This window comes from Syngnathus leptorhynchus, chromosome 13, assembly GCF_054491065.1.
Source record: "Syngnathus leptorhynchus isolate UIUO chromosome 13, UIUO_Slep, whole genome shotgun sequence".
Classification (NCBI taxonomy): Eukaryota; Metazoa; Chordata; class Actinopteri; order Syngnathiformes; family Syngnathidae; genus Syngnathus; species Syngnathus leptorhynchus.
Window position 1 is genome coordinate 509,794 of NC_141207.1, and position 25,106 is coordinate 534,899.

General features: G+C 48.4%; 4 protein-coding genes across 6 annotated transcripts; 3 read left to right on the plus strand and 1 right to left on the minus strand.

The window, feature by feature from the left end:
- Window positions 1–619: 619 nt before the first annotated feature.
- On the plus strand, window positions 620–7,342 carry ghrhrb (growth hormone releasing hormone receptor b). The gene is made up of 13 exons (XM_085928010.1): window positions 620–703; window positions 1,907–2,015; window positions 3,206–3,310; window positions 4,027–4,127; window positions 4,871–4,968; window positions 5,049–5,181; window positions 5,732–5,885; window positions 5,948–6,008; window positions 6,170–6,239; window positions 6,412–6,503; window positions 6,581–6,710; window positions 6,791–6,832; window positions 6,900–7,342. Exons 1-13 carry the CDS (start codon window positions 620–622, stop codon window positions 7,128–7,130), a joined length of 1,410 nt encoding a protein of 469 aa, XP_085784136.1. The 3' UTR covers window positions 7,131–7,342.
- Window positions 7,343–7,458: 116 nt separating this feature from the next.
- On the minus strand, window positions 7,459–10,753 carry adcyap1r1b (adenylate cyclase activating polypeptide 1b (pituitary) receptor type I). Its single transcript, XM_085928009.1, has 13 exons — window positions 10,670–10,753; window positions 10,497–10,599; window positions 10,187–10,300; window positions 10,004–10,113; window positions 9,833–9,930; window positions 9,550–9,682; window positions 9,309–9,462; window positions 9,160–9,220; window positions 9,005–9,074; window positions 8,841–8,932; window positions 8,630–8,759; window positions 8,381–8,422; window positions 7,459–7,954 (listed from the first exon to the last, which is right to left on the minus strand). The coding sequence occupies exons 1-13, from the start codon at window positions 10,736–10,738 to the stop codon at window positions 7,772–7,774; spliced, it is 1,359 nt and encodes a 452-aa protein (XP_085784135.1). The 5' UTR covers window positions 10,739–10,753; the 3' UTR covers window positions 7,459–7,771.
- A 5,002-nt stretch (window positions 10,754–15,755) lies between these two features.
- Window positions 15,756–18,938, plus strand: pycr3 (pyrroline-5-carboxylate reductase 3). Of its 3 annotated transcripts, none has more exons than XM_085928437.1 (7): window positions 15,756–15,815; window positions 16,913–17,009; window positions 17,088–17,152; window positions 17,280–17,459; window positions 17,535–17,747; window positions 17,903–17,995; window positions 18,153–18,938. In XM_085928437.1, exons 2-7 carry the CDS (start codon window positions 16,931–16,933, stop codon window positions 18,357–18,359), a joined length of 837 nt encoding a protein of 278 aa, XP_085784563.1. In that variant the 5' UTR covers window positions 15,756–15,815; window positions 16,913–16,930; the 3' UTR covers window positions 18,360–18,938. The 3 variants fall into 3 exon arrangements, with proteins under 3 accessions (XP_085784563.1, XP_085784561.1, XP_085784562.1); XM_085928435.1 differs by lacking the exon at window positions 15,756–15,815 and adding an exon at window positions 15,835–16,139; XM_085928436.1 differs by lacking the exon at window positions 15,756–15,815 and having other exon boundaries at window positions 16,640–17,009.
- A 386-nt stretch (window positions 18,939–19,324) lies between these two features.
- On the plus strand, window positions 19,325–24,463 carry LOC147046746 (uncharacterized). Its single transcript, XM_085928438.1, has 8 exons — window positions 19,325–22,179; window positions 22,701–22,821; window positions 22,920–22,991; window positions 23,170–23,269; window positions 23,406–23,521; window positions 23,580–23,780; window positions 23,862–24,056; window positions 24,362–24,463. Exons 1-8 carry the CDS (start codon window positions 21,125–21,127, stop codon window positions 24,398–24,400), a joined length of 1,899 nt encoding a protein of 632 aa, XP_085784564.1. The 5' UTR covers window positions 19,325–21,124; the 3' UTR covers window positions 24,401–24,463.
- Window positions 24,464–25,106: the final 643 nt, after the last annotated feature.

Genomic DNA, 25,106 nt, shown 5'->3' on the forward strand with positions numbered 1-25,106 from the left:
TGGCCTCTGCCGACGTTGCCTGCATGAGCTGCTGGGGGGGGGGGACATGCAGCTGCAAACAGTTGGCGTCCTTTTTTGACCAGAAAATTGCGCTTGTGGAACCAACATGGAACTGGCAAAGACTGTAATAGTCAAGAAAGTACTTGACATCCTTCGGTCATTTGTGAGACTCTGGCTTGCATCTGCCATCGTGCAGTCATTTGAATCAACTTGGTGATCCGTAAAGTTTGCCGTTATCACGATGAGAGCGAGCAACATGTTGAGGGTGTCCTCATCTTACGCGACTTGACGCACGCTGAGATAGCGCCCTGCTTGATTGGATTTGATATTTATGGCTTGCAGATATGGAGTATAATTGTGACTTGAGGGTTCGAAAAGCGAGGGCGCCCTCCCCGGCTCCATTTGACGAGCGCGCGCGTCTTTTCGCTCGCGCGCGTGCGCGCATCCTCTTCGGCTCCTCATTCTCATTCTCACGCCTGCACACGCAGGAGTGGAAAATAACCCAAATCATTCTCATCAGGCCGAAAAGTCACTGCAGTGCCGAGACTTCATTAGCTTGGATTTTTCTTTGGGCTCGGAGCGAACTACACAGCTTGCTCTCCAAGCCTGCGCATACAGCATGTCCGTCTCTGAAGGCTTCTGCTGGAAACGGGCGACGACGTTCCTTGAGTTGAGTCTGCTGCAGATGTTGTGGGCGACGGTGGTGAGTCCCCTTGATGGTCCTGACTTCACATTCACCTGTTCCGTGTGAGCTTTATGCATGCCAAAGCTTAGTTTTCCCCCTTTCTTAAGGATCCTACAGAACTCTCAGTGTCTGGACAGGAAAAACCAATTGAGCAAAAGTAGTTGTTGATGTATAAAGCAGAATGGGCAGCTGGGAACTAGGGAAGACATATTAAAGAGAGTTTCATATCTGAACGGTTTTTCTTAATCCAGAGCGGGAAAAGAACAAGGTTGCCAAGTACTGGCGAGAGGAAACGGAAGAAAATTCACTTCTAAAAGCCCACATCTGGCTCCCCAACCCTTGAGGGAATGTCAAATTACTCATTTAATGTCTTCAAATTGCAGATGAGAAATTAACTTCCAGACATGAAAAAAAAATCCCAATCCCCAATTGATGGTTTGATGATTTAGTGTGATAAGAATGAAATCTTTATTTCTGTGTCCCTTTACATTGGCTGCCAGTGTGTCGATGGACCCTGAAGCCTACGACAATGATGTGTGGCGCCCTTAACCATCTTGTCTCGGCAAAGGTCGATGCTTGCCACCCCCAGGCGGTGATTTCATTTCACTTGCTTTCAGATGAAGCAAGCGCTGCCATTTACAAGAGCACACACACGTTTTGGCAGCTTGCGATCTTCTCGCTCGTCAAGCGGATATGAAAGACATATTTCACACAAGGCTGCGCTTCCCAAACAAGATTCACATTTTCTGTCACGCCTACCCTTGGTTTCCTTCTCCTCACTCCCGGCTTAGCGCCGCAGCGGTGGCCATCTCAACACATTTCAGAGCACATTTTTCACCTAAACGACTTTGGGAGGATCGTCCAATAATGCCAAGCTCACAGAATGAGCCGATAATAAGAACGGATTGTGATCGTTCATGTAGACGGATGAAGGAATTAAATTCAAATGTCATCGTCTAAAGTTGGCGTCATGCTGGCACATGGTTCTCAGATGCGGGCTTCGATCCTGCCGCCGACCTACCCGGGTGGCGTTGGCGTGCAGTTCGGACGGATGGATGGATGGATGGATGGATGGATGGATGGATGGATGGATGGATGGATGGATGGATGGATGGATGGACGGACGGACGGACTGATGGACTGATGGATGAATTGTTTCTGTGTCAACGGCAATGTCCATGAAAGCAGTTTGGGCTGATGCCGATTTTTGTCACTGTGTAGACGGAGGCCATGCACCCGGATTGCGCCCTGGTGCTTCAGCACATGAAGGCGCAGGAAGAGTGCGGCCACATCATCGCTCAGGAAGAAAACAAGCTCTCCACCGGGGCAGGTATGCAAGTCACACTCTTGACACACTCAAGGGACGTTTCCTTTGCACTTTTTGGTTCATCGGCCACACTGACGTCGGAACGTGCGCTTTGTCTAACGACAAGATGAAAGCCGTTTTGTTTTCACCATCTGGCAGCTGAGCTCCACGAGAGGCACGCCACATGTCTCCTTAAATCCTACATGACTCCTATCTGCTGTTTTTCGTTGGCGGTTTGCTTTCACCTTATCGCTTCGTTGTTTATTAAAGGCGAGATATTGCAGCGTACATCCCAGCGGTGCCCTTTCCTCTCACAATACTTGTAACAATATTATGGGAGCGGCAGCGATGAAGAAAAATGTTTTATTGGACCGTGACAAAACAGCGATAAGTCAGCTGTGCACAGAAAGAGAGGATGAGGAATGCAGCTCTGACATGATACACTTGGATTTACAGTCGGTGCTTGGGAATGGCTACGAGGAGCAAACAGAAGATATCAAAACCGTGCATCCACATATGAACGTACCGTATTTTTTGGACTAAAAGTCACTCTGGAGTATAAGTCGTACCAGCCATAAAATGCACAATCAAGTGAAAAAACCATATATAAGTCGCACCGGAGTATAAGTCACACTTTTGGGGCAAATTGATTTGTCAAAATCCAACACCAAGAACAGACATCAACCAGCAACAGGAGGCTAAACGATACGGTATGCTAACGTGAAATATATACACAAACGAGGAGGTGAGAACGGGCCTAAAAAAAACATATAGGTTTTACACTGCAGGTAAGTAAGACTTCCAAAGGACGTCAGCGTCTGACAAAAGGCCCGTTAACGATGTGAGACGGCAGCCTTTCCATCTGCAGCGTTCATCACAATGTCACACGCGCTAATTAGCCGATAATGAAGGAAGCGCCGCTCGCACGCACGCACGCACGCACGCACGCACAAGGGCATTCAAATAAGAGCACGGCGGCCTTTCACGCATGGCTACCCGGCCAAGCACGCATTCGCCGGAGAGCCATTAGGAGATGACGCTAAAAAGGCCATTTTCAGCCCGACGCCAAAGCAAAATGCCACCTCCTTTGTTCAGTGTTCGCTTCAACTTCTTTCTTGACAGTACGAGAAACAAGATGATGTCACGGAAGAGGCCACCAGATTTCCCAATTGGTGACGCGCTGTCATGCTGAATGTGCTGTTTTGCCACCGTAGGGTGCCCGACCGTGTGGGACGAGATTCGCTGCTGGTACGCTGCCGAGGTGGGGCAGGTGGTGGGCGTGTCTTGCGCCAATGTTTCCCTGCTCTTTCTTAACCAAGGTAAAGCAATCCGCCATTTGGAAGCAAAGACAACAGGAGCGTCGCCTTTCCCGCCTTTTGATTCAAGAAAACAAAAATGTATATCCATCCATGACTGGCTATGACTGCATATCTTCCAGAAATGCAAATAAGCGCAAAGCAAATCATTCCATTTGAGCAGAGTACAAGGAATGGCGGACGCGTCGCCCCGAGCCGATGACCTCCTAACTCAACGTTAGCGGGTTCCCGCCCCCCCGATGGAGTTCCGCCTCCACGGATGTCGGCAAAAGTCAATTTGATGCGTCATTAGCGAGCGCCGACCATTGCAGAGAAAAGAACCAAGTGGGATATCAAAGACTTGCGTGTAGCGGCCGGCGGCATGAGCGAGAAATCGGCAGCGCTTGTTAGCTCTGGCAATGCTGAGAAGAGGCACTTCTCTCTGGAGCCTCAGCCTTTGGCCCGGCCGCCGATGCCATGTGGTCAACACGTTACCTTACTTTAGCCTCGACAGCAAACCTCCCTCCCTCCCTCCCACCAAGCAATCTCCACGGACGTGCGGGTGGATTTGCATCACGAGGCCCACTCTTTCCCCAAACTGTATTGTATTTCTGACGGGCATCTTATCATATCCTTGATGTGGTATTTCTTTACCAGATTCACTTGATTTTGTGCTTATTTAGAACAGAGCCAGTTGCCAGAGGTTCGCAATTGTGCCCGCGTTGGCTTTTGTGCGCTAGGTCACATCTACAGGAACTGCACCGAGAGCGGCTGGTCCGAGCTGTACCCGAGCTACACGGACGCCTGCCAGTTTGCTGACGACAACCCGGCAGAATCCGAGGTAGACGTCAAACACCGCCACACCTATCGAAGTTGACGGCAAGATAAGGACAACGTTCAAACAAAAAGCACAACCACAGAATTTGAATTGAAACTGGGTTCATAATTTTGGATCAGATGACAGTATTCCCGTATGAATACTTGTCCTTGCAAAATCTTCGGATAGTTTTGTGACAGCGGCAATCACAAGCCTGAAGACTCTGCTTGGTAGAAAATCATCTTCCATTTTGTCAGCTTCCGCTGCCAACCGGCCCTGAGAAAGTTTCATATCACCTTCAGGCAAGGAGGCAATTCCAAAAAAGGAATTGCTCGATGTTTACGTCACCCCGTTTTGTATTGTGAGTGGTCGAGGCAAATGCTCAGGCTTGCTTCTGCTTTGGCTCTGCAGGGGAGGGGCCTTGACATATGCGAACATCGGTTCAATCCATTTCATTGGACTTTTCTGATGACATTTTGAGGATTCTAATAATGAGGGGAAAACATCCGATTAGCAAAATGTCGTTCATTTGAGCAAGGATGAGGAATTCAGCCTTTTTGATCACAATGCTAAATAGGTTTTGCTTAAAGGTTTGTGACCATGCGTTGTAGAAAACTGCTAATGAAGGTCGCCATGTGCTAAAATGGATGAGGACACCTCAAGAGGTTCACAATGGCTTTAATGAATGTCACAATCACCTGACAGCATTTCATAAAGGTTAACACAAAGTGCTTGGTCTTGTTTCCCTTTTCTCCCTCCCACTTCAGACAAGGTACTTCTCCAACTTCAAACAGGTGTACACAGTTGGCTACGCCACATCCCTCATCTCGCTTATTTCTGCCATTTTTGTCTTTACAGTTTTCAGGTAACTCTGCCTCAAATTACAGTCCAGTAACAAAATTGTATTCAGGCAACTTTCAAATGTTTGACCTTCTCCTTCGGCAGGAAGTTTCACTGCACCAGAAACTACATCCACATGAACCTCTTTTTCTCTTTCGTCTTGCGAGCCAGCGCCGTCTTCATTAAAGACGATATTCTCTTCTCCAATGAAGATCTGGACCACTGTTTCATGTCCACCGTGAGTACAGAAACGCTTACTCGATGTTTCGCACTTAAAAGGAAGAATACGTGGTCATTCACGTGGTCTTCCTTTCAAGAAGAAGAAGGGCAAATGCAAAGTTGTGCCAAGTTGGAATATTTCCAGGAGGCTTGAGGGTGCAATTCCAGAAAGCAGGGTGAAGTCACAAGCAATGTGTTGTCATTGTCAAAATCACAACATCAACAAAAGTCCAAAACAACAAAGCACCTCAAAACAGAGCCAAGCAAATACAAGCAGTGAGCCAGCGGGACATTTAAAGTGACGAGACAACGAGAAACACCTACCTGTACACCATGCGAGTGGGAGATGATTGCAAGGCGCAGCTGAATGCAATAAACCAGCGAGAGAGAGAGAGAGAGAGACACCAGCAAATCCAAAGAAAACCAATCAAAACCACATCTTTAAATGAGGAAATGTCAAGGATAAGCGCTTTAAATGATTGAAACACATGATTTAATCATAATAAGAATAATAATTCTATTCTTATATTGTATTGTAATAATACATCACTCTCTCGCCTTGTTTGCAGACGTCGTGTAAATCAGCCATGGCCTTCTTTCAGTTTAGCATCTTGGCCAACTACTTCTGGCTGCTGGTGGAGGGCATGTACCTGCAGACCCTGCTGGCTCTCACCTTTGTCTTCCAGAAGAAATACTTCTGGTGGTACATTCTCATCGGTTGGGGTGAGTGAGTGTTTTGTGTTGCGGTTCGGGGTCGTCGTGGAATGACTTGCCGTGCTCCCCAGGTGTCCCGGTGACAATTATCACGGCATGGATCGTGACTCGCAACTTCTATGACAACAGAGGGTGAGACGCTTTTCTATCCTGCTTACGTGCGTGAGAGAGCGTTGGAGGCAGAAGCCCAAGCAGCGGGGCTTTGCGTTCTCGTCCCTGAACGTGTTCGGGCGAGAACGACCATATTTTGCCCTCGTCGTGATGATCTTATTAACGCGTGCGCTGTGCCTCAGGTGCTGGGATGACACAGATGTGGCCTCCATCTGGTGGATCATAAAAGCTCCCATAACTGTATCGTTGATGGTGAGTTAGTGACATACAAACCATTTTCAACACCTACAGAAATGATCGTAATAACACAACCATGTGGGGAGTGAGCAATAGTAGGGATTTGTGGAAAGGAAAGGAAAACAAAGCCAAATATGTATGACATAGCCCGATATTCCAAGCTGCTCCTTGTGTCTTCTTTGCGCAGGTCAACTTCATCATCTTCATCAACGTGATCCGCATTCTGGTGCAGAAGCTGCGTTCCCCCGCTGGCGGCGGCAACGATATCGGTCACTTCAAGTAAGGCGCTGGTTTTCAAACGCTCGGTGGGAAAGGCGCGGCTTGACCGACGAACGGCGTGTCTCGCCGGCCGGCAGGAGACTGGCAAAGTCCACGCTGTTGCTCATTCCGCTTTTCGGGATGCACTACATGGTGTTCGCGTTCCTGCCGGAGAACACGGGAGCGGAGGCTCGTCTTTTCATCGAGCTCGGCTTGGGGTCCTTTCAGGTGCCATATTCGCATCATACAGTCATACGTTCCCAAGATATCATCTTATATCTATGACGATGAGCGTTGTTTGCTTCCAGGGATTTGTTGTGGCCCTACTCTACTGTTTCCTGAACGCTGAGGTAAGTGACTTGAGAAGATAACAAGAGTCAAAGATTTGTCATCTCTGATGATTCATTTTGGGCGCAGGTGCAGGCCGAACTGAAGAAGCGGTTTTGGAAATGGCAGACTCAGGATTACCTGCGTTACAGTAAGCGACGTCGCACCGTGTTCACAGACAGCAGCACGCTCACTCAGATCTCCGTCCTGGACAAAAGCAGCCCCAAAGACGGGCCGGCCCGTGGGACAAATGTCCTTCCGGCCCGTGGGACAAATGTCCTTCCGCTCGCGCTCCCGCCCTGCCGCAGCTCGGCGCTTTGATTCAAACCTGATTCAACGGAGCGGCTTGTTTGACTGTATCTTTCCATTCGACTGCAAAATCCTTTGGAAATTTTTCAGCTACAGTATTTATGAAGTTAACCCGGTTGTCGCCATGAATATTTCTGATGTGTCGCATTGATTGGTCTTCATCAAATAAAATCTTTCTCGTGCATTGCGGCCAACGGCGTCCGTTGGACTTTGACGCCTGGAATTGACATACTTCATATGGCACGTTTTAATATCCTTTGATTGTCTGTACATCTCAATGCAAACGACAGAAATTGTAATGAACACATTTGATATTTTGAATGCAGTCATGTGTACAAATCAACCAACCAACCAACCAACCAATAGTCCCTAGAAAATTGCTTTCTTCCTCGCGATCACTCAATAGACGATTTCATCAACTGTCCGGCAGACAGCGCGAGCGCTCCTGCGTCATTGAAATTGCCTTTTGGCGCTATCAAATGCATCCGAATGTCTAGCGGCCACTTAGCATCGCAGGAGCATGCCGGACACATTGGGCTCCTCAATCAGCGAGGGTCCACTTTGACCTGTTCAAATGAGTCGACATGACGCTTTGACGGCTCAGCAGCGAGGGTGGTCATCGGGCACGGCGCGCACGGCTTGCGGCCGCTCGCTCAGGTGGTCTCGGCCTGTGGCACGGCCACGCGGATCTGAGAGCTGCTCTTGCTGAGGATGGAGAGCTGCGTGACGCCGTTGACGCCGCTGCTGGCCAGCGAGGGCTGACGCTGCTTCGGCTCCATGGCAAAGTATCGTTTCACTGTCCAGCTCCGCCATTTCCTCTTCATCTCCGATTGCACCTTGAGGAATATTTGTCACAAGGGGTGTTAACGACGGCCGTTTGGCCCCTAACCCTCTCAGGCTGCAAGCCAACACGTCAAAGTCCGTCGAGGAACCATGGCTGTCCCAGTTGCCGAGTATAGACTGCGGCTTGTTTTGAACAATCTGGGACAAGCACACGAGTCCCATGACAAAGTCGTTTGGACATGGGACAGGAGCAGGCGTCAAGTTCATGTTAAGTTTAGTTTTCATTTCCACTTTGGTTTGTGTTCCTTTATTTTCAAGGTCTGTCTCGTCAAGTTATTGTTTCCACCTGTTGGTATCCTCCAATCAGCTTCCGTTTGTGTCTTTTTCGGGTGTCCGTCATTGTCTGGTCAATTTGTCTCTAGTTCCCTGCTCTGCGTCGCGCTCTTTCTGTCACTGCGTGTCAAGTCCAAGCAGTTTACCTCTCCATTCAGGAAGCAGTAGAGCACAGCCACCACAAAGCCCTACAATGACACACGTGCCAAATATGAGATAAACAAAGGTTCAGCAAAGGTGTTGGATAAAAAAAAAAAAAAAAATCCTACAAGGTTATTTCTCTCATTCCAGACTCTTCAATTCAAGCAGCAAGGCTTCTTTGTACAATTGGGCTGGTAGCTTAACCCAAAGGTAAAAACATTTGCGTTTTGGAGTAAAGAAAGTGAGCTGCTTACCTGAAAGGATCCCAAGCCCAGCTCAAAGACCAAACGCTCTCGCTTGCTGACGTTTTCGGGGGAGAAGGCAAACACGGTGTAGTGGATCCCAAAGAGCGGAATCAGCAGCAGAGTGGACCGCGCCAACCTCCTGCCCCACAGCAAAAACATGGCCGCTCCAATACTCTAGCTGAACGTCTGTCTTCCTGTAAATGCTTTAAATGCCACTCACAGGTAAATGCTCGATTCGTTCCCTCCGATATCCGGCGACTGCAATTTCTGTACCAGGATAATGATGATGCCGATAAAGAGTACAAAGTTGATCTAGTTCCAAGAGAAAACAAAGATAACTGGCATCGTCTTGACCAAAGAACAAAGAGCGGCAGAAAAGTGCACCATGATTGAAGCCAGCACGGGTCCCTTGATCAGCCACCAGATAGCGCCATTGTCATTTATGTCCCAACAGCTGAATGAGAAGCAAAGGAATGACCAATCAGATGAAACGTTCAGCAACCCGACCGACCTCGGGCCCGAGATTGTGCCCATCGTACCCGCTGTCGTCAAAATGCATCCTCAACGACGCCCAGACGCTCACGCACAAGCTCGGGGTTCCTATTGGGCACGGCCATCAGAAACACGGAAAACATCAGAACGAGAACAATCGCTCGCGCCATACTTGAGACGTCAGCAGCGGGCTCACCCCAGCCAACCGCCATGTACCAATAGAAGTATCTCTTCTCGGGGAAGAAGGTCTCCACCAAGAGCGTGAAGAGATAAAGGCCCTCGATGAACAGCCAGAAATAGTTGCAGAGGACGCAGTAGTGGAAGAAGACCATCACTGCCCTGCATTCCAACTTTGACACACAGACAGACAGACAGACAGACAGACAGAGGGGACCCGCATTAGTTGATGAAGGCCGACAACTGTGCACGTTCCTCACTGTGCGTAGGAAGCAGTGCTCGCTGTCGTCCTGGGAGTAGAGCACTCCGTCTTTGATGAAGACTGAAAGAGCTCTCAGCATGAACGACACAAACAGGTTCATGTGGATGAAGTTGCGAGTGCAGTGCAGCTTCCTGCATAGAAAGGCCAGGAGACCATCGTGAGCCAGCGTGGATCACATGCTGTCCTCGCCAAAGGTTTGCTAGGATTTGGCCCTGACAGATTTTGAACCAAAATAAGACCAAGGAGTGAGTCGCACATCGTGCCGGCGTGAATTTTGTCACCTGAACCTGCACAAGACGAACATGGCGGTGGTGAGCGATGCCAAAGACATGCTGTAGCCCACCGTGTAGAGAGCCTTCACGGACACAAAGTACCAGTCCTGCTTTGCACAAGCCAACAAGAACAACAAATGAACAGGCGTCACAAAACCGTCACGCTAAAGTTGCACAAACCGCATGACTGTCATTTCCATCTTGGTAAAAGCAGGCGTCCACGTAGTGCGGAAATGTCTCGGACCAGCCCGACTCGCTGCAGTTGCGACGGACTTTCCCCAGCTCGCCATCTTCAAGAAGAAACCCCCGCAGCACGTACCGGTCAAAGTCTCATCACTGTGCTTCCTGTCACGTGACGCTCACCGCCGTGGTCCTCGCTCAGGAACTGAGAGAAGAGCTCTGGACAATTGACCTCCACCACGTCGCCGATGCTGGCGCGCTGCCAACACGTCAGGTTGTCCCACATCCACGGACACCCTGAGGACGCAACGTACGGGTTTTTGGAACCATTGCACCAAATTCCGTCGCCTGCATTTGCAATCGGTGCCAAGGCCAACAAAAGAGCTGGAGAAAGTAGAGGCCCCTGAAATGAGGAAGACTGAAATGGCGCCAACCCGTTGGACAATGCGGGCTCTGTGATGGAGCCTTCCTTTCCCCTCTTGCGTGTGCCTACCAGATTGGAGATCCTCCCCATCCTGGTCAAAGCCCATCATCTCAGTACATTTCTCCTCCTCCCTCTTGATGACGCAGTTGGACGGTACCTGCTGGCACGAGAGCTGCCGCGCAGACAAAGAGCGGCGCGTTCACTTGAGTGGGCGACGCTTTTGAGGGGTTTCTTGCGCTTACCGCTAGCTGGAGGAGAAAGACGGAAAGGAGCAGCAGCTTGGGCCCAGCGCTTGACATTTGCGGTGACATTTCCTTTGCGCACGTGGACAGCTCCAGAGTCGACCCCGGTGGGAGTGTCGTCGCTCGTCTCGGGATCTGAGCGCGGCACCAAATTGGCAAAGGGAGAGAAGATCGAGATGAAACCTTGCCGCATGTTGACAAAAAACCTTCCCGGAGTTGCAACCACCGAATTGTCATTGGAGCATCACGGTTAAGTGCGACCTCCCAGGGAACGCGGATGGGGTCGGCACGTTGACTCTAAAGCGCTTGCGAACGACGTGACGCAAGTATGGCAATCGCGTCACTGTCTGCTTCTACCAAGGCTATCTGGCATGCGTAAGGCCCAGGAGCCCAAACGAGTACTCGCTCTTTGTCCTCCGAGGAGAACTTGGCAGCTGGTCCGTCCTAGTCCCGCTATAGCCCGGCCAACACCCCCCACCACCACCATTGCTGTTGTCCAGAGCAACAGCAAAGAGAACTGCTTTGGATTTGGGCAAGGCTTCATGAAGCCTCTTTCTTGTTTCCCTAACACGGTTGCGCGTTCGGTGGTGCCGCAGTTGCGCGGTCGGACAAAAATGCGCAAATGAACAAATGCTTAAAGAGGGCGGGTTTTGTTTGCTCGGAACGGATTAATTCTTTTCTATTATTTGTAATGAGAAAACATGATTCGGAATTCGAACGAGTCACTTCTCCAACAGCCTTCTGGAACGGATTGTGGTCGAAAACCGAGGCTCCACTGCGTTTGTAATTTTGCTTTGAAGAAAGAAGTTCAGAAAGATCAAAACTCAAGAGTTCATGGTTAGGTCTTCTGACCACTCCTCCTGACTCTTGCACTTTATCGTGACACAGTGAGAGTTTCAACATGGGCATTATTTATAGATTTGAGAGCAAAAAGAAGAGGCTACTCCACACGTAAAAGCCTGTCGAAATGCAATTTATAGATCAAATAAACATCATTTTAACCTTGACAAAATAAAACAAGAAAAACACATTACTCCGCCAAATGATCAGAAGACTAGTTTTGTTTTTGATTTGTATGTGTGTTTGTGTTTGTTTGTTTGTTTGTTTGTTTGTGTTTTTTTTTTCACTGGTTAAAGGACACTGAGATCAGTCATTTTGGTTGTCGCTTAGGGAGGACAACCTGCACAGGTCCCAGCAGACATGCCGCAAGACCGTCAGACCGCGCTTTTGTAAGGATGGCAAAAAAAAAAAACAACACGAAATCACAATCCAAAAACTGCAAATGCACTTTACATGATGGAAGCAAACGCTTACCATTTAGTCCTTATGCTTGATCTTGTTCCTCCCGCACCGATGAAAATGTCCGGAGAGTGAGCATGACCCCAAGATCAAAAGCAAGCTTTTGAGTTCAAAAAACAAAAGAAAAATGATTAGACTTTACGCCGCGACCAAAGTATCCTACTGCTGAAATAACAACGGCATTTCAATGTTGAAGGTGCCTGCTTGAAGATCGCTTGCTTTTGACGTGCGCTACTCTCTCTCTCTCTCTCTCTCGCTCTCTCTGTCTCTCTCGCTCTGTCTCTCGCTTTCTCTCGCTCTCTGTCTCTCGCTTTCTCTCGCTCTCTCTCTCTCTCTCTCTCTCATCATCCCGATGGCAAGGAGTGGCAGTGTGAGCACAACCCCCACCAAATGTCTTGCCACTCAATTGCCACCTCAAATTTCAGCAATTCAATTCTATGATTATCGTTACTGGTACTGATATTATTGGTATTGCGGTGGTGCAGGAGGTATACGTGCCACAGAATACTCTTGTCGTCCCGCAGCTGCCGGTCGGCATCCCAACTTGAAGTGACAGAACGAACGGCCGGGCCGGGCCCCAAAAGAATGATGTCATCGCTTGCCTCCAGCAGAGGGACTGCAGTCAACCTGGACCGTCTGGGACCGACCATAGCATGACCCGGTGGGGCTCCCCGAGAGCCAAGTCGGCCCTCGCAACCGGCTGGCCCGGGTCCATCTTAGGCCTTTCGCTTGAACGACGTTGCTCCTCAGCCACTTTGACAGCAGAATCGCCCCCAAGGTAGTGATGTCATCACTAAGTGATCCTGTTGTGGAATCTGAAAGGAGAATGATATGCTGGGTTGCCATAGCAACTAAACCATTTGAATGCAAGGGGAGCGGAGCGCTGCGCTGCTGGACCCTGAAGCTAATTGAGGATGTTTTGCCAAGAAGCCAAAAGGAGTGATCTAGAAGTTGCTTGCGCTCGATCGACTTCCTTCTGACGAGGACGATCGTTTTGGGTGGCGGCTTTGTCTTGATTTTCAATGTAGATTTGTGTTTGTTGCGGTTTCATCCTGTCCATGAAAGAGTTTATCAATGACCCAAAGGCCATTTCTGCTTCAATGGACAAATGGAAAGCGACCAGGCCTCCCGAACAATACGAGGCAATAGAAGGCTGTAAAGCCAGCATCATTTCTTGCCGGCGTCATTCGGCAACCTTACACCAAAGTCGACAGCGCCATTTGCCGCCTCTTACTATTGAACGAGCCAGTGGAAATGTCAGGTGGTGCGTGTTAACCCTCTGGCATTTAAATAAACAATGCCGGAGGGGATCAAGTGCCATTCTGCTTGCTGTCTAAAAATGGACTTTGAGAAAACACGGCTTTGCTCAAGCGCTCCTCGTCGTCGTTGGTCCTCTCAGCTGTGAAGGCATCTTGAATGTCAACTCACGAGCAAACACGCCGGGTGTTCCTGCTTGTCTGATCTGGATGTCTTGCGTTTACATTTCCCGCTTTCTTTCTGTCCTTGCCCAAGTCAAGCCTTTTTTCAACTCTCTCTTTTGATGCCTTGATCTTGTGTCATTGTGGTGTTTTGATGAGTCCAAGTACCTTCTTTGTTATTTGGAAATGAAATGAGATTTTGAAAGCGCACCTTGGTCACCTCCCTGCTTTCTGTATCGTAAGCATGACCACATACTGGAAGGCAGAGTGAAGTGCTGTCTTTCTTTGACGCACAAGTGAAGATGCCAAACTGAATCGGTTATCGCTCCTCCCTCAGGGCAACGACGTGCAGTCACCCACCCTTTAAATGTGCTCTGTGGAGGAGAGCCGTTTCGGTGGGATGCTCTCCTCTCACAACCCTCATAATGATGTCATGTATGTGAAGCGCCCTTTTTTGCTTATTCGTGACAAATGTGAATCAGAGCCGGATTCAAAAATGGGAAGTGAAATCAGATCTTTTGACTTGGGTGAACAAATTCTCGTGGCCTCTGCTGTGTGTGCAAATGCAACTCATGATATCCACAAAGACCAAGAGCTTGCTGATGTTGAAATTCCCATCACAAACCTTTTGGCCCGCAATCCGTGCCTGCTCACCAGGGAGCCGAGAAAAAGAGCAGCGACCGAGGCAAACAATGTCCATACAAGCCGTGTGCAATTTAGTCGTTCACTGCAGTTTGATCTCTTTCTATAATTGTCGTAGGAAGCACATTTGGGGAGCCAAAAATGTTTGATATCTCCAGATCCAGCCTATCTATATAAAAGAAGATCTCTGCAATAGTCAGTCAGATGTCTTGGATCATTTTTATGCAGACAAACAATAATATGTATATCATTTTACTTTGTCTGTTGTGCGAGCTTTCACTCTTTTACATTTGGATGATTATTATTGATCAAGGCTTCCATTGACCAAATGTGAATACAAAGTCAAATGGAGGACATGCATAAAAATAAAGTGCTGGAGGCCAATTGTGTTTGGCTCTTTTGCACATCGCTAGGAAGATCAGATGTGCCGTGTGTGTGTGTGTGTGTCCGTCAAATGCGTTGTGGAAATGCAGGCTGTCAGGCAGATGGCCAAACAGAGCAGACAATCCGCAGTGGCGATTGGATTAACACGACTATCTAATTGCATTGTAGAAGTCGGTGAAAGCACATCAGGAAAAATGAAAAGCGGCATGAAAATGATGGCTCAATAGAGAAACCTGCAGTATCAATAACGGACAACATTTGGGATTTGTCACATTAAATATAACGTGATAAGATAAGAAATCAAATCTGGAAAACGACACAATTGCTTTAAATTGTGATATCAATCACAATAAATCTTAAATCCAAAATGCATTGCAAATTGGCACAGTAATACTATATTGTCCACAGACATCATGTGTTCATCAGAAAAAATCCAGGACTGGTTATCACAAAGGATTTTTTCTCAGGTTTTAGTAGAAACCCTGCCACAGTTTGTCCATTCTGGGTGAACAGTGTTGTCGTTCCGCATGTCGGTTTCCAGAAATCAGGGAAGTCGACGTTAGTTCCAAGGGTTTTTGGATTTCCATATGATGTATTTGATGTGCCCTCTTTGCATCCATTGCAGCCTGGTGATCCTGAAAGGGGGAATCCTTCCATCTGTGGTCCCTTCTCAAGGTTTCTCATTTTGAGTTTTTCCTTGCCCTTTTGGGAGCTCAAGATCAGGGGATGCTTTGAGAATAATTGTCAATTGTTTGTCTATGTGAAGCCCTTTGAGACTGCTTGTGATTTAGGCCTATACAAATCAACTTGACTTGACCCTGTAAGATAGGCGCAGTATCACAAACCACCAGCAGAGGACACACTTCCCTTGCCTATGGCTATTTGTATCGCCATAACTCGAACAGCACAATAGAATGGGCTATTTTGAGCAGATAAGTTTTCTACGTCACTGACCCGCCTCACAATTTTGAATGTAAAGCAGGAGAACATGGAAGCCAAAAAAAAACCCACAGAAACTGCTCTGTACCACAGTGTAGTAAGGACAGCAAAAACCTCTTTCTTCTTCCAACATCCGAGCCACAGAAAGGCTTGTGGTTGGAGTTTATTTATGCATGGAATATGCCCAAACAACTCTCAAAACGTGGCAAACATTTTACGGACGATTGTTTCAACAATTTGGGACAATACAAATGTGGATTAGCAGGACATCTTTCACTTATCAAGGGATCGATACCAACTCTCAATGGAACAGCATGTAACCCCGTAAAAGTAAGGATATTTCTGGGCCCGGGGCACAGGAGGCGCATGCCCTTCATACGCATGGGCAGAGTCCACCGCTGAGGTCCAACCCACGGTGAGCCATCTCACAGTGAGCCACGCCTCCAACTGCGCTCTGCAGCCAGGCAAGTAGTCAGACTCCTGACAACTATACGCTTTGGAGTTGCAAAAAAATAATAATAATGTGCAAGTGGCGAAAATGCGTGTTTGGTTGCAAAAGGTTTATGAGTTTGTTCAGTCTTCCTAAAGATAAAAATGTTCGCCAGAAATGGTTGGAATTTATTTTTGGGAGCACGCGAGCAAGCGACCAACAGCTGTACGTCTGTGATGGTCATTTCTCTGAGGACTGCCTGGCGAACCTTGGCCAGTACCAAAGTGGATTGGCCGTGCGATTGAATCTTAAAACGGGCGCGATTCCTTCCATCAAACCTGAAGGAGAGATCACAATTGTAAGCAAATCAAACCGCTCGCTTCATGATGACATAATATTAGCACCAATGCGCTAACGTTAGCTTCGTTGTCAAGCCGCGTTATATTTCGCACGAGAGCGTCGACAAATCCTGCCAATGCCCGAAAGAGAATTCGAGAACGCATATTTTCTATGAAAACCCCAATGCTGAATTCTAAATTTCCTGACATTAAACGTTTGCGGGAATTGTTTGGGCAAGTTCCACACGTGCATCCAGCAGGAACATGACAACCAAGTCTGAATGAAAGCAAGGCACCCAAAGACTTGCATTGAAACTTGCACCTATCAGAAACCTCCTGCAAAAGTCTTCGGTGCTTCGTGCACTTTCAAGTCGTGAAAGGACTCTGGATCGATAGGCGATCCCAGCTTTACTATTTTTTTCTTGTTTGGTAGCCGGCTTCAGGCCGACGTCACGAAAGGGGCGCGCCAACCACGCGAGCAGAGTCAACCGGGCCTTTCACTTCCGGGTTAGAAAACTAGCCCCAAAAACAAATCCGATTTCGTTGTCATTCTATTATTGCTTCGTGTCCTACAGAGATCATTTACAAATTTACATAACTAAAACGTACTTTGTTTGTGTGGTGTTAAATTTATTTTTTTTATTTCATTTTATTTCGTTGTGCATTTTTCAGTGAGGAATTATTTTTTAATTATTCTTGGACACATGAATGCAAGTGCAATTGTCATGCGGCCAAAAAAGCTGCTTGGCCCTGCAAGTTGACTGATTATTTTTGTCTAACCTGATCATTGCAGATTAAAATTGAATCCGTGATGGACTCCGAGTTACAAATCGGCTTCATCGGCGCAGGGAACATGGCTTTTGGCATTGCCAAGGGCATCTTGTCTGGTGGTCAGTATTTGAGACGTAACACAATCGGGGTGGCGTGTTGAAACGAAAGCGTTGATGTTTTTCATGGTGTCTTTGAAGGGAATGTTCTTCCTACAAATGTCAAAGTGAGCGCCCCATCTTTCAGAAACCTCGGACGCTTTCAGGTATCACTTTCCTTGCATCGCAATCTTTGTTTTATTTCACAACAGTTTGGTGAATACGTCAAAAGATTCACTACATTATGAAACGGCACCGCACCAAGTGGCAACTCGCATTTTTCTTTGGTTTCAGGAGCTGAGCATCTCCACGACTCACTCCAACGCGGAGGTTGTCTGCAGTTCCAATATTATCTTTGTGGCAGTGAAACCTCATTTAGTGCCGATTGTTCTCAAGGAGATCTCACCCCACGTCACTGACAGGCACACGATTGTGTCCGTGGCGGCGGGGGTCACCCTGGCAACCTTGGAGGAGGTGAGCGCCCAACGAGTAAGCCTCGTGTCTTCTTTCTGTCAAGTCACTGCCTTTTGTTTGTATTTTTCCTCGTAGCTCCTGCCACCGGGTTCGTGTGTCATCAGGCTGATGCCAAACCTTCCTTGTGTGGTTCTGCAAGGTGCCCTATTGTTCACACGAGGAACTCACGCCAAAGACGAGCACGGCGCCCTGTTGCGCTCCTTGTTGCAGCCCTGCGGTTTGGTAGAAGAGGGACCCGAGACCTGGATCGATATCCACACCGGACTCAGTGGGAGCGGGGTTGCCTTTGTGAGTGTGCTGGCTTGAATCGCCCAGACGACTGAAATGCAAGCTAGCGTGTGTGGCCACAGCATATAAAAGATATTCTGCATTTCCTTTATGACTGATCATTTTCACACATTTTGCGGACGGTTTCTGAGTGAGCTTTTTTTTTTTCTCTGCAGGTCTACATGTTTGTGGAGGCCTTGGCGGAAGGAGCAGTAAAAATGGGCATGCCCGGCGCTCTAGCCCAAAGAACCGCAGCTCAGACTGTTCTGGTCAGTTTCATTGACGAGCTACAAATTAGGGTTGTCTCCAATCTGTGCCAATCGGGATCGGCGTGAGCGAGCAATACCATTCGCTCTTTTTGACTTTTGCAAGTATGACTCTTATTTTCTGGTGGCAGTGGCTGAGTGTCGCGGCTTTCTGTCGCAGGGTGCCGGCCAATTGTTACTCGAGTCCAAGAAGCATCCGGCTCAGCTCCGCTCGGAAGTCTGCACCCCGGGTGGGACAACCATCTACGGGCTTCACGCTCTGGAACAAGGAGGGGTGAGGGCGGCAGCCATGACCGCGGTGGAGTCTGCGACAGAGAGAGCGAGGGAGCTCGGTCGCAAGTCTGCTGATCAAAGGAGCGTGAAATAAGGCTTTATGGCCTCTGTCAAGTCTTAATGGCAAAATAGCTTTCCTTCTTTGTTAAAAGGTTTAAAAATGAAATACAGCGGAGCCTTGGTTTTCGAATGTCCCGGTTCTCAAACAAAACGGTATTCAAACAAAAAATTTGAGATTTTTTTGCTTCGGATGTCGGACGAAATTCGGTTGTCAAACCTGGCGAGACGAGCCGAGAGGACCCGCGTGCCAACTGACTCCGTTCGTTATGACATTCTCGTTACTCTGAGGATTGCATCAACTCTAATCATGACTCCAAAGGAAACAAGTGAGAGCACTAAAGCCATCCTAAAACGGCTGGAACGGATGAATGTTTTTCCCCATGATTTGTAATGGAAAAACATGATTTGCATTTCGAACGATTCACTTCTCGAACAGCCTTCTGAAACGGATTGTGGTAGAAAATCGAGGCTCCGCTGCATTCCTTTTGACCCCTTTTGTATCATCTATCATTCAAATATTGTTCGTCTGTTAAGTATTTTGTTATCTAAACAGAAAAAAACTAATAGAACTCTACAAATAAAAAGCCAGCTTCACGCAGGTATAAAAAGGTTACCACTTGATTTAGCGCAATTTTCTTTATTACTGGTGTCAGGAAAAGGGGACTGCTCACAATTTTAAAAAAAAAATAAGTCGATACATTTTGGAAAACTGGAGCTATACTTTATGCAATAGTTCCAAAATGTATTATTTTTTAGGCCATATGTTCATTTGAGCACCTTAGTGACATCACAACGTCACAGGAGCGAGGCGCAAACGTGGTTCTTGTCGCCTTCCCCCCCCCCATGTTGACACATGACGAGCATAGTACGAGCATGCGTCCAACCTCGCCTTCCTGTCTTTCTTGCTCCCTCCCTCCCTCCTTGCCGCTCTCACGTTTCAAACGTCTACCGTCCGCCTCTACAACGAGCAGAGCATCAAACAGTAAGTAAAAGTGCGGGTTGGGGGACTCTGCCTCGCTTGCTGCCTGCCGTTCGTTGCCTTTGGGAAACGAGAAAGGAGGCTTCGCCAGTGTTTTGGGTACCGGCCATGTGTTAGCCACGGCTAGCAGACGGACGGACGGACGGACGGCTCGCGAGCAGAACGAGGCCGAGCCTAGCGGGGTGTCTACCGGCTGAAAGCAAAGCTTCGCCCCTGCTATTGTCTTAGCTTGAAAGCAAATGACGTAGGTCAGTGCGGTTAGGAGCGTATTGCGAGGCTGTCATCCCACCCAGGAAGAGCGACAATTGCTGAGCCTAATCGGCTGCCTAGCCTCCTGCATCCATCGCACGACATCTTGCACCATCTCCTCCCAAATTTGGAGGGGACTGTGGCATTTTCTCCTCATTTCTTTCGCAGTCCACCACTCTGACATTTATTCTGTTTCGGTCACCTGCTACCGTCCGAAGGTTAGGCAGGTGAATATATATATATCCCATCACAGTGAATGGCTAGTGGTCCTGTTCCTTATACCAAATTAGAGATCATCACACAAATTATTGGAAATTGGGGGCACATTTCTCCCCAGAACATGGTGCTCGTCGTGACACCTCATCGTACCCTGCACACAATGCAGCTGAGCAGTACCAGAACACAACATTGCCTCTTCCGGGATTCACAGTAGGGATAGGGTGGTGTACCTTGACCTTGAAATCGACCTTGAATATCTTTCTGTCCCCGACATGTTATGAAAGATGTATCTTGAAATTAGAACCACTTAAGAGTCATCCAGCCTCACATGTCAAATAGTTCAATAACTGAGCATTGAAAATGTTTTGATGTGATTCTAGCTCTTCTGTATTTATGATTGACCCCAGACTGACCTGTTCTTTGCAAGATTGTGATTTGCTTTCAAATTTCTCTTCCAATGGCTTGCGCTTAACTGGATTAACATTTGCGCCATTTATTTGAGACTTGGCAAGGACGGTGAGTTCAAACCTCGAGCGCGACCGGCTACTTGACTGCAGTCAAATATGACCCGCCGTCCGTTGATGTTCATCCCATCAAACGGATGGGAAGGGGCCGCATGTCCGCCATTCACGCCAGCAGCATTAATGCTGTCCCAACCGCATGGCCTGCATGAGGAATGCCTTCTGACACTTTGGCTTCCACAATTTTGCATTGTTAAGGAATCTCTGCATGGATGAATTGGCACCAGTCAGAATGTCATTGGTCAGGTTTTGTTGCATTTGAAGGTTTCAATGTCTTTTGAGTTGAGTCGGAAATGATCATGGAAAAAAAAGTCATTCTGCTTGCCTTGCTCATTTGCATGATATCTGTCCCTCGGACACTGCTTGATATTGGAGGTTTGCTGTTGTCCGCCAAGAAGGACCTCTGAAGCCGACTTCTCCCCAGTTTTGGAGTTTCCCTTTCACACTTGTCGCAACAGTTGAAGGTTTTTGTTAGTTCCGCAGTCAAACAGAACGGGCTCATTCGCTGCCAATGAATCTGGCATGTGAGAACTGAAATGTCGATTTATTCTTTGTGTTATCAAAGTCTGTCAGCAAAGTTTTAGTTTGCCTGGGCAAAAGCGATCTGAAATAAGCCCCTTCTTGTGTCCACATGGCCAAGGATGACATTGTGCAAACAATGATGCTTTAGAAATTTGAGTTCCCACGTAAAAACCTGATTTTTTTGTCCATGAAATGCAAACGTGGCAAGTGGCTGAATCAAGTCCACGAGAGCCAGTAAACGCAAAAGCGCACTTTGCGCGGCACGTGTGAACGGGTCTTGAGTCACTTTGTGCTGCTTTACTCCAACTAATGCACAAGCCTGTATTTGTTCTCTTTTTTCCTGTTAACCAATCAAAGATGTCAAAGGAGGCCCCCAAGTGTTGCGCCGCGTCTACGCCAGACCATAATAAGGCGGCCTCTTCCGCCGACCCGCTCGGCGAGTGTCAAAACGCGTCCAGCTTGGCCTGGCAAAACGGAGGCGCGTCATCCTCTCAGGAAAGCCCAAGCTCTGACGGTGATGTCAAGCCCAGTGGAAAAAGGCGGCGCGGCAAGAAATGCGCCTCCAACTGCAAAACTCGGGAGAACTGCGATGGCCGAACCGGACCGACGGCCCTGCGCTGGGAATGCGCCGACGTCTGGTTTCAACGGAGCGCCTACGAGCGAGCGGAGAGCCTCTATCAGTGCTGGCTGGCAAAATCGTCCGAGTGGAAGGGCTCGGCTCCGAGTCCACCAAACAACTCTTCACCCGGGAAGAAACCTTTGACGCAAGATGAACCCGAGTCCCTGCGCTGGAGCATCCAGAAGGCTTCAGAGAGCTCCGCAGCAGCCCAATCGCCCGGCGAAGGCTACGGGTCTCGGGCACCGACACCCGCTGCCACCGGCCCCCAGCAGAGGGTGCTCACACCCACTCCTCCCCACTTGGTCAATGGCCTGCCTCCTGTTTTAGCAGAAATGTTTGGAGAGGTGTGGCTGGAGAAGCCGCTGTACGATCGTGCCGAAGCCGCCTTCCACCAAAACCTGTACGCCGACAATTCGTCCGGACAGTCGCCCGGTAGCTCAGGCCCCAGGAGCGGCCGGCTCCCCCCGAGCGTCACCCGAGCGCAAGAAGGCAAAGCCGAGGTTTTCCACGCTCTGCACCCCATCCAGGAGGAGGAGGAGCCAGCCGAGACCAAGCGCCGCCGGCCCCATCTTCCACTCGGCTGGTTTCTTCATCCCGACGGCGAGCGGGTGTGGTTGGACAAGTGGCGCTTCGATGCGGCCGAGATGCGTTTCCATGCTCGTCGTGGAGGTGAAGCGTCGCCGCCCAACAAAGCTCGCAGGCCCAAAACGCAAACATCCGCAGAATCCGCCACTGCTGGCCCAAAGTATGAGTCCGCCTGCAGACGGGATCAGCTTCAGGCATTTTTCATTTCCTCCACAACTTTTCAAATGCTCTTTTTTTCTTCATTTGTTGTAGTTAATTTTTCCCATTTTTGAACAATTGTTTGACTTGTTGCATATGACCTCACAAGTTTGTTTTTTGTTGTTGTATTTGTGTTGGGCTTGTTAAATGTGACACCCTCGTCTAGTTAGTGGAACTGATTTTAGCGCGATTGCAGTGTGTCATCACATTCACATGTCAAAAGTGTCATTACATACAGTGGATATCAGAAGTCTACACACCCCTGATCAAATGCCATTTTTGGGTGATATTGACAAAAATTTGCGAAATAGGAAACATTGCAGACGTAAAAGCTTTGAAAGGCCTCACATCCCCAAAACATGGCATGTCCACAGGCAGGGGCGTAGCCTTTTTGTTTGACTCTTTTTTCCCCATCAGTGTGATTCACATGACTGCTTACATCTTGCTGGTTCATGTCCCGCCCGTTTGTCTTTTGGTCTTTAGCGAGATGAACTCTGTCAACTTTCTGGCCCAGGAGAAGATCTGGTTGGACAAAAGTCGCTACGATGAGGCGGAGCGACTGTTCTTCGAGCGGGTCGGCGCCTCCTCGCAATCGACGCCAAAGGTGAGCGAATCCACTCGGTTACTTAAATTCGGTTGATTTGGACGCAACGTGTCTCGATGTTCGACATTGAAAGGCATTTGTCTGTCATTTCTGTGAAGGATGCGGGAGCGAACGCCATTCTTCAAGACATCGCCCGCGCCCGCGAGAACATTCAGAAGTCACTGGCGGGCGTGAGTTTGACCCCATCAAACATGAAAGCCAAGGCCACACCGTCGACAATATCTATCCCGTGAAAAATACCCAGACCTTTAAGAAGCAATTTGAAATGTCCTCAGCACGTTTACTGATCGCAAACATCCCGATCGAGAGCAATCACGATGTTGTTTTGTGTTTGTTCTTGTGCTCTAGAGCACCTGCAGCAGCAGCAGCGGCGGCTGCGGCGCGGCTGATCAAGAACTCATCTCACGGGTCACAAGCCTGGAGCTGGAGAACAAGACCTTAAATCGAGGTAGGTGCTGCCATTTCTTGCTGTTTGAAAACCAAAAACAGTCTAACAAACCTTGCAGAATCAAGTTCACCATTGCAGGTTGAAAGTGTGCTGCCAAACGGACCAGTTTTTGACGGCATTACAACTGCGTTTTTAGTGGTGGAAGACCTGAGGGCATCGCTCTCCAAGCTGGAATGTCGAGTGGTCGTCTTGGAGAAAAGCCCGGTGGCTGCGGCGCCGGTCACGGCGGCTCCTTCGGCGCCTTACACAAATGTGAGTGTGTGTGCACTTTTGCCGCCTTTGACTTGCCGCCAACACTGACTGCTCTCAGGGAACGGCTGCGCAGCACACCAGCAGCGTGGCAAAACAGCAGCTCGACCACGACGATGACGACGTGGACCTTTTTGGCAGTGACGACGATGACCAGGAGGCGCAAAAACTCAAAGAGCAGCGCTTGAAAGACTACGCCGAGCGAAAGGCCAAGAAGCCCGCAGTCATCGCCAAGTCCTCCATCTTACTGGACGTCAAACCGGTAAGAGTCCGACAACCGTCCGTGGCTCCAAAGGCGCGTCCCGGTCCCGAAAGGCACGTACCGGTCCCGCTGTCTCCTCAGTGGGACGACGAAACAGACATGGGCGAGCTGGAGCGCCGCGTGCGCTCGGTGCAAGCCGACGGTCTGCTGTGGGGGATGTCCAAGCTGGTCCCCGTGGGTTACGGCATCAACAAGCTACAGATCTCCTGTGTGGTGGAAGATGACAAGGTGGGGACGGACATGCTGGAGGAGGAGATCACCAAGTTCGAAGACTATGTGAGTCGCCTTCCACAATGCTAAGAACCAAAGAGACATCTAAGTGAGTGGACGATCACAGAGGTTTGTTAGGGAGAAAAGTTAGTACCCCTCAGGTTAGTGAACTCTAGCCACGTCGCCCAAATTTGCCCAAACCTCTGAATGAAGATAAGACTCCCAATTTCCCAAGAGAAAAAAAGTACAAAATAATTTGCTTGAAATGTTTTCCAAGAAAGCCATGTTGATAACTCATCAAATCCTTCCGAACGGTGAACGCGAGTGCTGCTATTTCTTTGGAGTCAAATGTTTTGCTCTTGTCGTTTCAGGTTCAGAGTGTCGACGTGGCCGCTTTCAACAAGATTTAAGTAATTACTCGCCACTCCTTGTTTTGTTGTCACTTAATAAAGGATTCTTGCACTGAGGCCTCATTACTGCCAAGGCGTTTTTGAATGAGCTGGCTTGGATTAAAGGTGCCAGGGCACTGTCCCAGCTCCCTCTGCACTCGCTGACATGCGGAACACTCCAAGGGTGCCTCATCCAGACCAAAAAAAAGCAGCTGATCCGCTGTGCTACATCTTACAATCAAAAATGACTGCACATATGTATTGATGGCCTCCATCTAGAGAGGATGCGGATTTCTATAGTCTATATAAATACGATGCATCAGTTGAACTGTCAATTGACTGAATAATCTAATTGGCCGTTTACGTGGCTGGCATTTGATTCGGTTTGTGACGTGCCAGAGGGTCGTACTTGGTTTTTTCAAGGCGGGTAATGTGCTCAATGGTTTTCATGCATTCATTTACTGTTCTCGTACTTCAAATCAGTCACGTGACACTATGTGCTTCCTCTTATCGAACGTGTATTGACTGTAGTATTACAATATTCATATTTGACTTGTTGAACATGTTTGCCGACAGGATGAAAAGCCCTCTGCGTATTTGACTTCTTTTCCAACTTGTATTGACTATGTATTACAATATTCATATTTAACTTCTTGAACATGTTTGCCGACAGGATCAAAAGCTCTCTACGTGTATGAAATACAGTAGTCATACTTGACTTCTTAAT